The sequence below is a fragment of the Sceloporus undulatus genome, chromosome 6 (genome assembly GCF_019175285.1).
Source record: "Sceloporus undulatus isolate JIND9_A2432 ecotype Alabama chromosome 6, SceUnd_v1.1, whole genome shotgun sequence".
Classification (NCBI taxonomy): domain Eukaryota; kingdom Metazoa; phylum Chordata; class Lepidosauria; order Squamata; family Phrynosomatidae; genus Sceloporus; species Sceloporus undulatus.
The window spans coordinates 87,678,451-87,695,569 of NC_056527.1; the positions used below are offsets into that span (position 1 = coordinate 87,678,451).

General features: G+C 38.8%; 1 protein-coding gene across 1 annotated transcript in view; it reads left to right on the forward strand.

The window, feature by feature from the left end:
• The first annotated feature begins 1,365 nt into the window (after positions 1–1,365).
• LOC121933646 (gasdermin-A-like) overlaps positions 1,366–17,119 on the forward strand; it is a 16,180-nt gene continuing 426 nt past the window's right edge. Inside the window, exons 1-10 of the mRNA XM_042473628.1 lie at positions 1,366–1,585; positions 4,894–5,071; positions 6,677–6,842; positions 6,964–7,057; positions 8,278–8,316; positions 10,530–10,556; positions 13,103–13,254; positions 14,939–15,089; positions 15,639–15,712; positions 17,076–17,114. Coding sequence (XP_042329562.1) covers positions 1,366–1,585; positions 4,894–5,071; positions 6,677–6,842; positions 6,964–7,057; positions 8,278–8,316; positions 10,530–10,556; positions 13,103–13,254; positions 14,939–15,089; positions 15,639–15,712; positions 17,076–17,114 — 1,140 coding nt within the window. The remainder of the gene's footprint in view (positions 1,586–4,893; positions 5,072–6,676; positions 6,843–6,963; positions 7,058–8,277; positions 8,317–10,529; positions 10,557–13,102; positions 13,255–14,938; positions 15,090–15,638; positions 15,713–17,075; positions 17,115–17,119) is intronic.

A 17,119-nucleotide genomic window follows, 5' to 3' on the forward strand; every position in this document is an offset into this window, starting at 1 on the left:
CCCCAAAGGGGAGAGAATGAATGGGGTGCGTGGCTGCAGCCCATTAGGATTTGAATATATGCCAAACTCCATTTTCATGAGATAGTCCGGAATGGATCACCCATGAAAAAGGAGGGGTGACTGTATATTCTTTGCATGTCTTGGACTGGCAGAAGCAAGGGAAAAGCAGCTGAAGGCCTAAAGACTGACCATTTCTAGCGCTCAAAGACTGGTTCAGGAAAACTTTGGTTCACAGACACCATGAAAATTTTGCAACTATGATGAACCCACTGGGCTGAGATGCATGTGTTACTGAGTGGTGTCACTAGGGGAGTGCGGGGGGTGCAGACCGCACCAGGTGACACTATATATAAGGGTGTGTGTGACACCACTGTTTCTCAAAAACCTACCTTTTGGCACAAAGGGGCTGTGGCATTCACCTGCTTTCCTTTAAAATGCTTTAAGAGATGGTGGGAGTGGGGTGAAGCTCAGTGGGAGGAGAAAGGAGAGGCCTCGGGTTTTTTTAAATTAAAATTTCAAATTTCAATTTTTTAAATGTAAATTTTAAGAAATTTATTTTTAAATTAATTTTTAAATTCTTTTCAATTTTTCCTCAACAGCAGCACATTTTAACCAAATCTTCACTATGTATATATAAATACATTTAAGTTGTGCATATTGTATTGCAATTTGAAGGTGTAATTTTAATTTTGCTGGTTGTTTATTTCACAACTATTACAATGACATTCAGTGGTATATGGGAATTATGATTTATGAGTAACATTAGTGCATTACTAAGGATTCTGTATGGTGTGAAATGGGAGGAGGAGGGCAATGGGGGGGATGACACCAACCCTAGGGACGCCACTGGTATCACTGAAGATGAAATATAGTTGCCAAATTGGAATAGAATCATGAAAAGATGGGTGACTTTTTGCTGATGGGCTAATGCAGGATGTCAGAAAATAAAGACAAAAGGAAAGTTCCTTCTAATTAAAAATTCACTTCAAAATCTGTTAGGTTTTGATAGGGGCACCACAAGTCAGAATTGCCTTGAAGGCACATAGCAACAGCAACTAAATTTTATGAAGCCAGTATTAACATCAATTATAAAGGATAGCAAGAAGCCCCCGTAAACCTGTCTTTCTAAATCAGGCCGTATGAACTTTTGTCCACCTTTGGGTGATAATTATATTCATTGTATAATTGTATTATGAGATGCAGAAAGGGCAAACTATTTTCCTTAAACTGGTTTCAAGACAGGAAGGAATTACTGTTTGCAAAAGAAGACGTTATCTTTCTGCCAGTTGCACAGTGCATTGCAGTTCATAATGTTGTTCCCTTTCTTGTTGCTTCTCCCTTTTAGTTCAAAATTATCCCCCTGAAATGCCATTCCATAAGGCAACCAAATCTTTGGCAAAATTACTGGACCCACAAGAAGAGTTGTTCCCAGTATGCAGCATTATAGACCAAGATCACTATCAACCTCTTTGCCTACTTCACGAGAAGAAGAAAAGACATCGGTTGTGGAAGAACAGCCGTTTTCAGAAAACTGAATACCGGCTAACAGATGTGCTTCTTTCAGGAGGCCATGCTGCAAAACTAGGTAACCTCAATGATTCAGTTATGAGAACATAAGGGTTGTGTTGGATAAGTCCAAAGACTTTTCTTGTTCAATATTATGTGCCCTCCTCATTTTATTCATTCATTCATTTGCGAAAAGGGAAGATTTTCTTTCAGCTAACTGCATAATGCGTTTAACTACACAACATATTACATATGTAGCAAGGACAACAAGGGGTGGGTAAAAGCCTGTACAAATTACCAGGGCCTGGCAGTTGAGAAGGGGTCTTGGAGTGCATATGTTTTCATCTTTCTCAGCAGTATCATTTTTTGTCAATTGTGTTTTGACATCCATTGTAAAATCGGTGAATTTCAACTACATTAAATGAGATACAAAATTCTGTTAGTTGGCAATTAATATAGACTCTAATCAACCTAAGAACCACTAACTACATTTTAAGAACAGGATATGATTATATTGTAATATACAATACAATAGAATTACATTACAATATAATCATATCCTGTTCTTAATTACATTACATTTATAATGTATCGTTCAGGGCATGTACAGTTCTGAGCAACAGCCTGTGAACTTGTGCCATGAACCAAGTATTTCTGAGTAAAGATTTTTAGTTGGAGAGGATTCCTGGGGAAAGGGAAAATATATTTTCGACAAGACTCAAACCACCTCCCAGTGGCCCTGTCCACAAACTGGATATAAGTACAACAGCATCCTCCTGTTTGTATTTTACAACAGCTGGTGTTAAGAGAAGGTCTGCCTCTGATGCTGGTGGTAGTATACAGTATCATGTCTAGTAGACACTGATAGCCTTATTCTCCATGAAATCATTTTTTAAAGCAGGGGAGGGACGCATGCAACTCTCCACAGGTTGTTGGACTACAAGGTCCAGCATTTTTGGTCAGCCTAGACAATGGTGAAGAATGTTAGGAATTGTAGTCCAAAAACATCTCGAGCGGTATATAATTCCCATCCATGCTTTACAAAGCTCTATGCATGCCACAGTGGCTTGGCAGGAACCAGAAAAATCTGAATGGAACTCAAGGTGCAAAGTGCAGTTTCCTGGGTGATTTTAAGTATACAGTCGGTCTTCCATTTTTGCAGGGGAGTTGTTCCAGACTCTCCCCCCCCCCAGGAAGACGGAGCCTTGCTAATATTCAAACCCCACAGGTTTGAATGGGGTACATGCCTGCGAGCGCAAGGTCACCTCTTCATGAATATTCAAGACCGTGGATCTCAAGTCTGCCAGAATGGAGGGGCGACTGTACTTAGTCCAAGTTTCTAATCCTTGTGTCTTCAAAATATACCCTCAAAAGCATGGGCAATGCTTGCTAAATCCTATAAGGCTGAGAGCAAGATACATAACATTACATTACATGGAGGTTAGGTGTTCAGTGTCCTTGATCCTCCCATGATTAGGAAGACTGCAACAAATCCTGCAAAATAGAGAGATTACAAAATCATGCAACATCATGTAGGAAGCCTGACCAATGAATCTTTCAAAATCAATCGTGCATCATCTTGCAGGAGACTTGCCCAATAGATCCTGTAAATAGAAATGTCACCAAATTATGCAACATCATGCAGGAAACACTCAGTTGGCTTGGCATAACCCTGGACAGGCTACATGATTCAGTTTTATTTGGTCCAGAGTTTGTTTTGAAATAGAAGAACCCAAAATATTTTCATCAGGCAAACATTTTATTACCATGCAGTTAGATGCCAAGCCTTATTTACATTCATTTCAGTTGTGTTTGTCTGTTTGTTGGAGATGCAAAATTAATAGCAAGCTGCCTTATACAAAGGCAAGTCACTCTTCCGTCTCAGTATTATCTCAGTGTCTACTAGTGGGCAGTGGATCTTCAGGTCGGAATTTTCCCCAGCCCTATTTGAAGATAGTAGAGGTTGAACCTGGGACCCTTTGCATGTAAAATATTATATGTTCTATCCCTGATTTAATATATCTTATTCTCAGTTCTCAAGTAGCCCTGTGGTTTGAAGGGCATTTCTCTCTTTCTCTCTGTCTTCAAAAAAATTTCCTTAGCGTTATAGTCATATAATGCAATAGTGCCATTTCATTGAAGCTCTACAACACTATAATGTCAAAACTTATTAAAAGAGGGAGAGGAGGAAAATAGGAGATATTTTAATCTCAATATGGCTTAGAATTAAGAAGAAATCCACACAAGGATGGGAATAAAATGTTGTAGTTCGTGCCAGAAGTGGTCAAAAATGTAGTTTGGATATTAAAACAAAAATACACATACACACATGCACATACAACCAAGGACTATAGCAGCAAATACTGTACTTCAGTCTTCCCACACACTTGCCCCATCTAGAGGAATCCTTAAAAACACTCAAGAAGGGAACAATGCACATATTCCATGGAAGAGTATTCTGTAAGGATGGGACTATGATAGATAAAGGCCAATTGTGGCTATCAGTTTGATAAATCATTGTACCAGCAGACAACAAGACTTCCTTCTTCTCCTTGCTCCTTTTGTGTTTCTTTATTCTTGATTTATATTGAATGCACACAACAACAACTATTATTATTGCTATATTTATTTGTACTCTGGTTTCCCCCAAAATGTGGGCTTAAGGTCGCTTATCATTAAAATGAATACAATATAACTAAAAACAAACAAAAGTTCAACATTCAAAAGGAATCAAACTGTTAGCAATATTAAAACAATTTAAATAATACAATTAGAAAAATAAAAGGCTGTTTTAAAATAGTACCATTAAAACAACACTGCAAACTCTTAAAAACCCTTTCTTTAAAAATTTCAGTTTTCAGAGCCTGTTGGAATAAAAAAGTACGGTATTTCCCTGCTGACAGATGAAGGAGACCCATTTTGGCCTCCCTGGAAAAGGAGTTCCAAAGCTAGGGCCAGCAACCAAGAAGGTCCTCTCTCATTTCCTCACCAGTTATGTTCAGTCTCAGCTTCTGTCCCCAGCATTTTCACTTAGAGCTGCAAAAGACCATGCCTTAAATCTCTGGTGTACTACTGTTATCTGATCTGGTATAGCTGTAGTGTGCCTTCAAGTTGTTTCTGCCTTATGGCCACCATAAGGCAAACCTGTCATGGTTTTTTTGTGTGGCTAAGTCACACAATGGGTTTCCATAGATGAACTGGGAATCAAATCTCCTGAGTCCAAGTCCTGTACTCAAACCATTACACCATACTGGTATAGCCATCACCCTTTTATATTTCTTTTGCCATTTCCCTGCCCTTCATTTAAAAAGATGTCCTGATTGTCTCGTTACATTTGTTTAACAATGGTCTTTTTCACTCCCATGTTTTATCCATTTTCATTCCCAGATAACAGAGACCCAGTTACCATTGTGGACCAGGTTGATGGAACACTGGAAGGAGATATAGGTGGACTTAATACCAGCATGGAAATAAAAGGCATTACCAGTGTGTCTCGTGTGAGGACTGCGAAGGTGCAAAAGATAAAAGTGCCCCCCACATTCCTTGATGCTATGACAAAGGAGGCGTGAGTATGAATACTGATCTTATGCCCTGTCCAAACTCAGTATCTTGCATCATTGTACTTGTAACAGGTATACTGTACGTTGTACCTGTTTCATTCTGTGTAGCAGTTTTCCACTCAGGTTTGATCTGATCCCAAGGTCAGGTAGATTTGATTTCCAATTTCAAGAGCAAAGGTCAATTTATTTTATATGGTTTTCTCTAAGCTTTATCACACCAGACTGCTAGGATGCCACAATTGTGTTAGTATCAGAAATGCAAACTTACTGGTTTAGGGACAGTCATTTTTTCCACAGCTTTCAAAAAATGCCATGGTGCTGCTGCTGTCCTTGGCTCTGTCTGCTGCAAGCCAGCATTCATAACTCTGTCTTCCTGCCCGGTGCTCTTCCCAGCATGCCTTTCAGTCTGTTTTTTCTCAATTGCTCAGTCAAAGCAATTAGTTAAGTAAAAAAAAATAAAGAAAAAAAAATTTAGCGGGAAAAAAGAAAACCAGTCTGTTTGGGGAAAATGAGAAGGAGGGAAAGAGGGGGAGCATAAATACACCCACTTGAACCATGTGACTACTGCTTGCATCACAAAACTACCATATTGGAACTGTTACAGGAGGAACTTATCATACATAAATCAATAGTGGAAAACCAGTGTGAATGGGAGACATTAACAGATTTTGCCCATTAATAAAAAGGAACGCTCTAGGAATGGATAGAAGAGAAAGCAGCTACATGGTGTTGTGTGATAAGGTTTGGCCCCAGACACTACTATTCTGCTGTAGTAATGCTTTGGTAGCTTCATATGATAAACTCCTTAGTGTAAAGGTGTCAGGGAATGTAATTAAAAGTCTCCCACACCAGCATGGAATAAACCGCAAAGACATTGAAAATATAAGAAACAGAGATATATTTGTTGCCTTCAAAGTAATAATAATTATTATTCATATAGAAAGATCCACAGATAGACTATAAGAAGTGTCGTGATAAAGTGGCTGCAATGGTACATTTGAATATGTGCAAAAAATATGTTTTACCAACCGCAAAGAAATGGTAGGCAACCCAAGCCTCAAAAAGGTGGTGTAAATAGTGGAGTAAATGTCCTGCAAGATAAACAGTTAGAACATAATATGACAGATATAACTGGCTGAGAAAAAGAAAGCCTGAATTATAAGATGTAGTACGATATGGAAGCTGAGCTGAAGACAGAGAGAGAAGACTATGAAATATCAAGACCTACAAACAGATTAAGCACCTTTGGGAAAAGAAAACAATGATGGCTCCAGTATTGATAGGTGCTCCAGGGGCCTTTTCAACTGGACAGACAAAACAGGTGAATGAAATTGGCATAGACAGGATCACAATACTACCTCATTGATTCCTAGATTCTTGAATAGAATACAAATCATTGGTGCTCTGGAACTCCAGTCAGTAAAATCTGATAGATTGTAAAACTGAAATGAGGAGGAGAAGGAGTAGTAGTAGGACACTTAAATTGTTATATTTAAGGATCCTTAAATTGTTATATACACTACTATTATATACACGACTGTTATATACATTACTGCAATCTGTTCTCTTGCATATATACTGGATAACGGATGCATTTTTTTCTGCTTTAGGAAAATCAACATGGATCATGAGTTCATTAAACAATCAAAAGAGTGTCAAAAGAATCTTTATGTGGTGACTGAGGCAGTAGTGACTGTGGAAGAGACACAGTTTGATGAATCCAGCAAAATGGAAGGCAGCATCTTTTATGAAGCTTATCTCAAAATAAGGCTGAAGGTCAGATCTGAGTTCCTAACGTCCTTGTAGCCTTTCACTAAGTATGAGAGAAGCAACAAGTAATATCCATATTGACACCTTATTCCTTGTAACTGATTCAAGTTTTTCTTTGATTTTCTAGGGTTCCAGAAATAGTAGGAAAGCTATTATTATCCCAAAGTCTAGCATCCTTGCATTCAGAGCCAAGAAACTACTACTAAGAGAGGGATCATCAGGTACCATATATGCTCATGTAAAAGTCTAGAAATTTGGTTAAAAAATTGACTCCAAAAACATGGGTTGATTTATCTATGGGTCAATGTAAGCCCTGTACAACTCATATGTATAGAGGCAGCGGGGGGGGGGGGGGGGAAGAGTCACCTCCTTTTTCTGAGTAGAGAGGCAAAAGGCAAATGCTTTGTCCATCCTGAGAGCACCTAAAAGATGCACCAACCATCTCTACTCTCTCATCCATCCAGCTTTTAGGGTGAGCACAAATGGTTATGCTTGCCAGAATTATGTAAATTCTTTAGTATCATTTTCCTTTGCTTCATCTTTTACAAGGTTTGTTACATGTCCCTAAGTTTTACCCTTGACTTATCCACGAGTCATATCAAAATCCATAATTTTGGCCCCAAAACCTGCCCTCAACTTATACATGAGGTCGACTTATAGTCGAGTATATACAGTAATCTAATAAAATGCTTTATTATATTAAAATACCCAATCACAAAGTCTACTCAGAATTCAGTCCAACATTTGTATTAGCTTACAGTCCCAGGTAACTGCACAATGGATCCAAACCTGTATCTGGATGACACTCTGCCCTGGTGTCATTTCCAAATTTAAAGGCTAGTGGCATCGGTTGTTCACAAATGTTTATCTTCAAATAAACTGCATTATTCGTTTGATTCATAAAAATGGTTTTATTTTTCCTTAGGTATTGCTCACTCTACACAGGATAAGCAAGTAACTTTTGGTAAGCAAAGTTTAGAAAAGCTTAGCAAATGTGTTTAATGTTTTATTTGTGGACATCATTCGCAGATTCACAGATGGCAACTACACAATGGATTACAACTTGTTTTTGGATGACATTCTCCCCTGGTGTCATTTCCAAAGTTAAAGGCTATTGGCATTACAAATGTTAATCTTCAAATAAATTGCTTTATTCATTCCATTTATCAAAATTGTTTTCTCTCAGATATTGCCTGCTCTGCAGAGGATAAACGAGGAACTTTTGGTAAGCAACATTTAGCAAATTTGTTTAATATTTTATTTGTTGACATCTTTCATACATTAATAGAATATAACTGCATAATGGTTCAGAACCTGTTTCTGTTTCTTTGGTGTTATTTTCAAATTTAAAGGCTGTTGTCAATATTTGTTCACAAAATTGGATCTTGAAATAAACTGCAATATTCAGTCCATTTATGAAAACTATTTTGATTTTCCTCAGGTATTGCCTACTATACAGAGGATAAACGAGGAACATTTCGTAAGCAAAGTTTAGCAAATTTGTTTATAATATTTCTGGACATCATTTGTACATTAGTAGAAGTGCCACCGCTCTGTCTAAAGCACATCATTTAAAAAAATCTGTTAATGTTTTAGGCCCTCCTAGTTAGTTTATGCACCTGTGAATCTTGACATAGGGTATAGATTTGTTAAATAAGATGTAGCATATGTGTTATAGCAAATGTCCACAATGGAGTGAATCCCAGATGAGTTCTGTAAAGATCCAGAATTGAAATGATATGCCATTGAAGGTTCACTTTCCCTAAAAAAACACCAAAGTCTGGTTTTGTCAACCACAAATGGGGATAAAAGGGCATATAAGTCAGGGGAGGGATCTTTTAAATTTGAATTGTAGTCCTTGTTGATGTGGCCACTAAATTTGAATATTGTGTGTTGGTTTTGAACTCAGTGTGATCAGAGAGACCAATGTCAGTCTTTCAGTAGATGCCCAAAACCAGCATTGTAGATATTTGTTTAAATCCAAAGGGCATTTCAAAATTTGGATGCCACATCTTAATCTAAAGAGAGAGAGAGAGAGAGAGTGATAAGAGAGCTTAATAAAATTATCGGCAAGGATGTTCATTTGAGCAAAGAGAATTGCACAACTTTAAATTTGAAGAATAAGGGACTGAAGAATAATGAAAAGAAAGCAATAAAGAATAAATTAAAAGCAACACAGGCTGTGATAGCATCAGGATGGAATGAAAGTAAAAAATTGTAACTTCACCAAGGTGGATAAGTATTTGGCAGATAACCTGTTGTTTGATATTAATAGAGATAGAAGATTAAAATATACTAGAGAAAGGAAAGTAGAAGCCTGGAATTTGGGTTGGGAAATCCTACTTGAGAAAGTTAAAGGGAATACGGAGTACAACAAAGTCAATAATGTAATTAAAGCCCATATACTGAATGTTAGGTATTAAGTGTAAACAGTGTATTGATTCTAAACTCTATCAAGCTGTGCGGGAGTAGGGAGGGGGGAGTAGGGAATGGGGCATATGCAACATTGTATATATGTTAAAATAATTTAATAAAGACTTATTAAAAAATTAAAAAAAAACCCTTTAACCTAAAGATGGGAATCACTGAAGCCAGGCTTCCAGAGGAGACCCTATGGGGCATCTGCTTAGAATACTAGGCAGCTCTTTAAAGCCTAATTTGATCTAAAAACAAAATGTCACCATTGAGTGACAAACATTGAGGAAGTGTGCATGTGTGAAAGCCTGGTGCGCTTCTTAAATGTCAGGGAGTCGTCAGCTCTGTTCCAGAGTCCCTGAATTGTCTGGGGAGAGGCAATTTTCTCTGAACAGAAACTTTGCATTCAGAGGAAATTGCCTCTCCCTGAACGATTCAGAGATGCTGAAGGGGAGCGATTCCCTGGTGTTTAGGAAGTGCGCCAGGCTTTCACACATGCATGCTTCCTCAACGCCTTAACAGCGATTTACCAGCACTTACCCCATGGTCTCTACATTTGGAGCTTTATGTTAGCACTTCCAAAGTGCAGACTGCATCCTTTAGCGGAGAGTGGTTTATCAATTTATGACTAAATTTATAAGTATGGCTGCTTGCAGTTTGACACTGCTTTAACTGCCATGATTCCATCCCATGGAATCCTGGGATTTATTGTTTGTATTGGCATCAGGGCTCTCTGACAGAGAAGGGTAAATTGCTCACAAAACTACAAATCCCAGAATTCCATAGCAGCAGGCCATGGCAGTTAAAGCATTAATTCTCAGGAATGCAAATCTTTACCTTGAAAACCTGTCTGACAAAGTGTTTTCAATCGTAGCAAGTGTGCTAGCAGTGCAATCCTAAATACGTTTTCTCAGATATAAATCCCATTGAGTTCAGTGATGCTTCCTCCCAAATACGTGTGCTTGGAATTAAACCCAAGGCTGCAGTTCTGTGGACACTTATTTGAGTGTAAGTCCCACTGAAATTAGAGGCCTTCTGCATAAACCTGTTTAGGATTGCACTGCAGCCACGTCTTAACAAACAGAAATGTATTATGTTAGATGCCAAGGTGTGGAAAGAATGGGCATATAAAGACCACTTAGAGAGGCATTGTTATGCTGGAAATGAAATGAAAACGGAGCCACATGCAACAGTAATTTGAACTTCTTCTCTTTTCTGAACCTCTTCTCATTTTTTTCTCCCCCTACCCTAAAATCTTTCCAATACTTTATATTTCAGAACCATGCCCATTTCGTGCTGATGCAGGTAAATCTTTCCCCCCCTTTTCCCCTTGCGTCTCTACTTGACATCAGAGTTCTTTTTCATCAGACCTCTTGGTGGTGGTAGTTGTAGTGATGATGGTGGTGAAGATTTTTAAAATGGCTTAAGGTGGAGATGGGATAAATTTAAAAGAGCCGAAAGTGGCAAATATGCCATTGTCTAGTCACCAGTCAATTTGGGAGGGGGTCCTTGGGTGCTTGGCACATTTTGTGGTACTCTAAAAGTGTACAAAGTCAATTTCAGTTCAAGGACGATAGCAGGGGGAAAAAAGAAATGAGGCTGTATTGTACACCAGGATCAAAGATGGTTCTGCCTCGTCATTTCTGAACTGTAAGGTATGTACAGCTGTAGTTTAAACAGAAATCTCTATAGTTGTATTTTTCAGTGGAGTGAGTCTTGCTTCCCACTCCCATTACAATAGTTACTACTGACTGAAGTGTGTTTTACACTGACAGATCTCTCTCACAAGATGCAATTATAGTACTTTGATACCACTTTAACTGTCATGGCTGCATCCCATGAAATCTGGCAATTTCTCGTTTGGTGAGCCACTAATGCTCTCTGGCTGAGAATCCTAAATAGCTTGCAGAACTATAGAACTCTGGATTCCATAGGATGGAGCAATGGAAATTAAAGTGGCATCAAAGTGCTACAGTTGTGCAGTGTGGAAGAGCTCTCAGTCTTAAGGCAGACTTTTTGAATTTGTTTTCAGTATTCTATTAATATTTACTCATTTTTAGAAGTTTGTTTTCTTCTTCATAATATTGTTGATGATAGTGATGATTGTCATTGTCACTACTCTGAGGAAAGGGACAGATTTTTGAAAAATAAATATATTGTTATCAACATCACATTTGGCAAATAACTATGATTGGTAATAGTTGAGGTATGTATCATGCCAATTTCCACCAAGGGGAGCACATCTGAACATTTTCTTTTTTGAAAGTCTGATGTGATATGTTTTTGTATGCATTTTTGTATTCATTTTAATTGAAAGAAGACAAGTTCTAATAACATTTAATTAAAAAAAATTAAGAAAGTTTGATGTGCCCAAACCCAATTAATCCAAAGGACTTCTAGAGCCAAAACTAAAAGCTTCCCGAAGGGTTTGTCCATCTATTGGCTTCTTGTAACAAACGGCTGGGGAGAAACTACATATGTCAACAGATTTAAAATCTTTTTGCTCACTGGTCTTCAACTAGTGGGTCACAATCAGAGCTGGATGATAGTTTCAGGAATCTCCCCAGCCAGCATTCCCAGTATCAATGCTGATCTTGGAGAATTTATAGCCAAGATCCTATAGGCTCAGCCTGTTTGCACAGGGAACCATTGTGAAGGGGTCTTGGCATTCTCTGTGCTCATGAAGAAAGATATCAAGGACCTTCTGGTGTGAATGGAAAGTGGCAGCAATGACAAATGGTGGCTGGCAACCCCAGCTACCCAACAGTCCTCTCCTACCAGGGCCACCTATTTCTCTAATGCCTGGTCTTGCTGGTCCCCAGAGTCAAGGCACTGTTTATGAAATAACCTGTTGGAAAAAGCACAGTTCCCTTTCCCATAGTGTCTTAGCTCTGAAGAACATTCAGAGAAGAGATATCTAGGCTACATCTGCACTCCTGTTTGACAGCGCTTTAACTGCTGTGTCTCTATGCTATGGAACTCTGGGATCTGTAGTTTTGTGAGCTATTTAGCCTTTTCTGTCAGAGAGCTCTGGTGTCAGAAGAAACAGCAAATTCCAGGATACCATTGGAGGAAGCCATGACTGTTACAACAGTGCCAAAATGCATTAATTCTGCGAAAAGTATAGAATTTCCTGCTTTTCATCCTCTCAGCTACCCTACCCACCTGCCACCACTATTGCAGCATAACTATGCTAGAAGAGGTTTTGGTTCCACCAAAATTTAATAGGCTCTGATCACAGTCCCAAAAATAATACTCTTGTCACTGTTTTTGTTTGTGTTATCAAAGTCATATGAAAAAGAGGAGTGATGGAGAGAGGCCATATTGAAGTAGAGTTCATGATGCAAATCGAAAGCATTATTGAAAAGAAAGATGGCTCTGGAAGCTAACCTTCACTTTGGAGCATGCCAGGTTTACAGTCTGTTTTTTCTCTCTCACCAAAGTTAGCAATCAGGAGGGGCAAGAGGCTCACCATATGCCAAGGGAGGTATCCTTAGGCATAGTTGCCTCTGAGGATGCCATCTTGGAGACCTTGTCAATACAGTTAGCAATTTAGTACAGTTAGTCAATACAAACATCATGTCAAGCCATCACTCCTGAAGAGATTATGAATTCCAAAGACTCTACACTATGTAAAAACTGGAATTTAATTATCAGTGAAACACCTCCTAGTGCTTGTGTGCTGTGAACATTTTATGTTGAGTTTGCATGGTGGCATAAATACAATATTTTCAATAGCATGGAATAATAATATCCAAAAGCTCAGCCCTGTGATGTGTCTCTTCCTTAAATGGGTTCACAGCATCCATCCCTGACCTCTCTCAACCTCCTTTCCTTATCTATGTTTGCAGTGTTTTTGAAAGTCAGTGAAGACCTACAGTCAGAAGTTAAACGGGAATGCATACAGTTTTCATTTTTATCTGAAAATCTACGTGGCACATTTCTAAATAGCTTTGTGGCTGTGATGAGGGACAGGAACCTCTTACAAAAGCTAGAGCTCCAGGTAAATATATTCTCATTGTGAGTTTCCACAAGATTTGCTTCCAGCAGAGTGTGCAGGTTGGCACATTGGACTTCTGTTCCCACATCCTTTGTCATATTGTCTCCATGGATCTCTCCCATTAATGTGTTCAAAATTAGTGTCATGTTTTATTAATAGAAGTTAAAAAATTCTCTTGTGGAACCATAGAGTTGTAAGAGAGTATCCAGTCCAGTTCCCTTCTACACAATTACACAATTGCTGTCATATGTAAGTTTTACTAACATGTTACACAGCCCAAGTTATCTTTAGGACATCCAGTAATACTCTCTGCCGTGCTTATTCAACAGTAGGGGTAAAAAGAGTATAGGCAGTCTCCGTTTCCACAGATATTTTATGCATGGATTCAACTTTCCACAGTTTGAAAATTTTCCAAAAATGTATACATTCCAATAATCCCCTTCCCCACCACCATTCCCTTCTCCTTTTGTGTTGTGTCTTTTTAGTTTGTAAGCATGAGGGCAGGGAACCATCTAATTAAAAATAATAATTAAAGCCGCTCTGATAGCCTTTAGGGCTGAAGAGCCGGGCTATAAATACCATAAATAAGCAAGCAAGCAAATAAGCAAATCTTGATTTTGCCATTATATATATATATATAACTCAAACCTTGAATTTGACATTTTACTATGTCATTGTATTTAATGGGATTTGAGAATCAACAGATTTTGGTGTCAACAGGGGGTCCTGGAATCAGACCAAACCTGGAACCAAACCAAGAATATCAAAGGCCTACTGTGCTCATAAATGCCCTTTTCCTTCATGAAAAAGAGGTTCTTGACACACCAAACACCCTGCCAAGAGAATGGTTAACTCCATGAGTTTTCCCCCCCATTTCAGAACAAAAAATTAACTTGCAAAAAACCTCTTTTTTGCACAAAACAAGGCATTTTCATCTAGAAATCAATATGCTTTGGCACAAAACACATTGTTTTCTGCACAAAATATACTGATTTTCTGTTAAAATATTGCCCCCCCTGCAAAGTCCAAGGTTCTTTTAGTGAATGAATTTTGGCCAAAAAAACATCCCCAAATATGAAGACTCATTGAAAAATGTGCAAAAACTCTTGTGTTGTTGTTGTTGCTATTACCATTATTGCTGTTACTGTCTTCATTTAAATTTTGCCTTTCCCCAAAATCTGGGACTTGGTAACATCATAATTATATTAAACACTCAATAACATTATAAAATATACCATTAAAATAATAAATAACAGTGGTGAGGAATAATTTCCAACTCTTTGTTCTTTCATAGGAGGATGAAATAAGTGCAGGCTTTCACCTCTGCACCCCAGCAGCCATTGGTGTGCTTCCTAAGAATGGCTTTCCATGGGAGCCCCTTCCCAAACCTCAGGAATTTTTTTGGCAGGGAGGTTAAAACCATGGGGCTGCTGCTGCTGGCTTTTTGGTGATCACTTTCATGTCTGCAGCAACCTTGGTCCTCTAGCATAAGATATGATCTGAAGATAAGGACAAAAAAATTGACTTGGTTTTCGACATTCTTCCCATTTTTCTATTCCATGCTCTTGATTCAAATTTCATCACCTAGCAGCCCTTGCTTTCATATGGGTGCCACAACACCCCTGCATTTACTCTCATATAAGAGGTTGGCATTAACATCTTTCCCTTTTTTTCTTCATCCTGTTAGCTAGAGGAGGCTCTTGAGGGCCCTGGCCAATGCAAGCTGAAGACTGACAAACCAGAGTTGCAAGGTCTGGTGGAGAACTTACAAGAACCCAGTGGAGCCATTATCACTAAACTTGCAGAAGCCGTCCTCTACTTTCTGGGAGCTCTGGATGGTAAGGATCATGTCTCTAAAAACACCAAGACCATTAGGATGCATGTAGTTCACTAATGGGCCTTTTAGCTCATGAGACACTGCTGACACATTTATATGAATGCTGATCTTTCAGACAAGTGCTGCATTCCAAAACCAAAACTGCTTCAGATTTCCCACCTGCTTCTTGTAGAGGGAGCCAATTAGTAGTAATCCCACGAAAGGCTTGAGACAGGATGGTATTTGTTTCTTACTTTAATAGTCTTGGATAAATACCTAAGTAAATATGCATCTGTTTAACAATATAAGATCATGGTGAAGTAGCTCAGCTCATATTCTCTTTCTCACAGATTTGCCCAGTTTCTCCTCAATTACTGAGAGGTCAACAGCTCTGTGAAAGAGAATACTGAATAGTACTTTTCTTCTTTTGCATGTCCCAAGCTGCTGGAACAAACAGTGGCTCTTTCCTCTCTTATTGCTGGTAACAAAAATCTTGCTCGCTCCCTGCTTCAGCCATTTATGTTAGAATGGAACCCTTTCCTTCCATTGACTGTTTTCCTCCCTTTCTCAGAACTGGGAGAGGAACAATTGATGCTCCTGGAAGAATCTGTGGGAAAGAACATTGTATCCAAGCAGCTGGCACTGGTAAGGAAGAGCTCAAGTCAGATATTTCCTATATGTTTCACAGGGCAATACTTAAGGGGGGAAAAGTAGGGAGAAAGACATATTAGTAGATACTCTTCCTGAAAAGGAGGTTTAAAAAAGTCATAGTATCACATGTGTACACTTTCACAAGCCTACAATTAGTGTGACTTCTTATCCTGGGTCATCAAATACACTACACAGTTACAGTGCTGTGATTCTATTTTAACTGACATTGTGCCATCCCACAGAATTCTGGGATTTGCAGTTTAGGAAGGAACATTCCTGAATTCTCAGCCAGAAAAAGTTCTTGTGACTTATTAAACTAGAAAGCCCAGGATTTCATAGGATGCGATCATGCCAGTTCAAGTGGGATGATGATGTAACTGTGTAGTGTGAAAGGGCAGCCGTTCACATGAAAGGCTGTGCCTTTCTAAAATATACTTTGGCTGCTAGCCAATCTCTGAGTGGCCAGATGTCCTCCTTTTCCAGGACATGCCCTACATTTCAACCTTTTGTCCAGCATGAATTTCAAAATGTCCTCCATTTTGATCATGAGGCAAAGCACGAATTGACATTTATATTAGTGTTGTTAGCTTTTAGTTCGAAACATCTTACATTTTTCTTGAATGTCCTTGATCTTCTTTGTGGTTATGACATCTGATCACTGTGGCCAAGCTGAGGAATTACAGATGAGATCGATTGAGCCCCATAATGATAGGTACTTCTGTTGATACTACCCTTTACAAAACTTACCTCTTAAGCCAGGTAGCACCCCAGTTGAAGGGTTTCAGAGGTGCTGCAGATCAGGGAGCTGGGGAATGACAAGTGCAGCACTCTCTTGCTCACAGGGTGCATTGAGACAGGAGGCTGCAGAGATACCTCAGGGTCCTGCCACAACTGCTTCTCTCAGTGTTCCCTGTTGCAGTTGTCATGCCCAGTGCTCTGATCTGCAGCACCTCAAAAACCTTGTGGTGTCATTGCCTGGCTTAAGAGGTACATTTTTCAGTTCACATATGGCTATTGTTGACCATAATCATGAATCCCATAAATTACAAGATTGTAAGTTTGGCTTATCCGCTCGTAAATATTGAACAGGATGCCAACCTTCATGTTGAAGGCTGTAGTTCTTTCCATACCAACTGGGGAATAAATTCTCTTGCATACTTCCTTCCTGATGTGTGCAAGTCTGAGGTACATCCCAGCACATTGCAGTGTTTACAGGGGGAAAACACATGATTGATTTTTACAATGAATGCCTTGTCTCAGGATAATTACACATCAGTTGTTTTCCATCATGGACACTGAAACAATGGATCAGGTTTGATATTATTGTTTTGATGTTGCTTCTTTTGTGTTTGCTAAGGTTGAGAACATCTTGGACAATAATCAAAGCAACAGAGAAGTGAA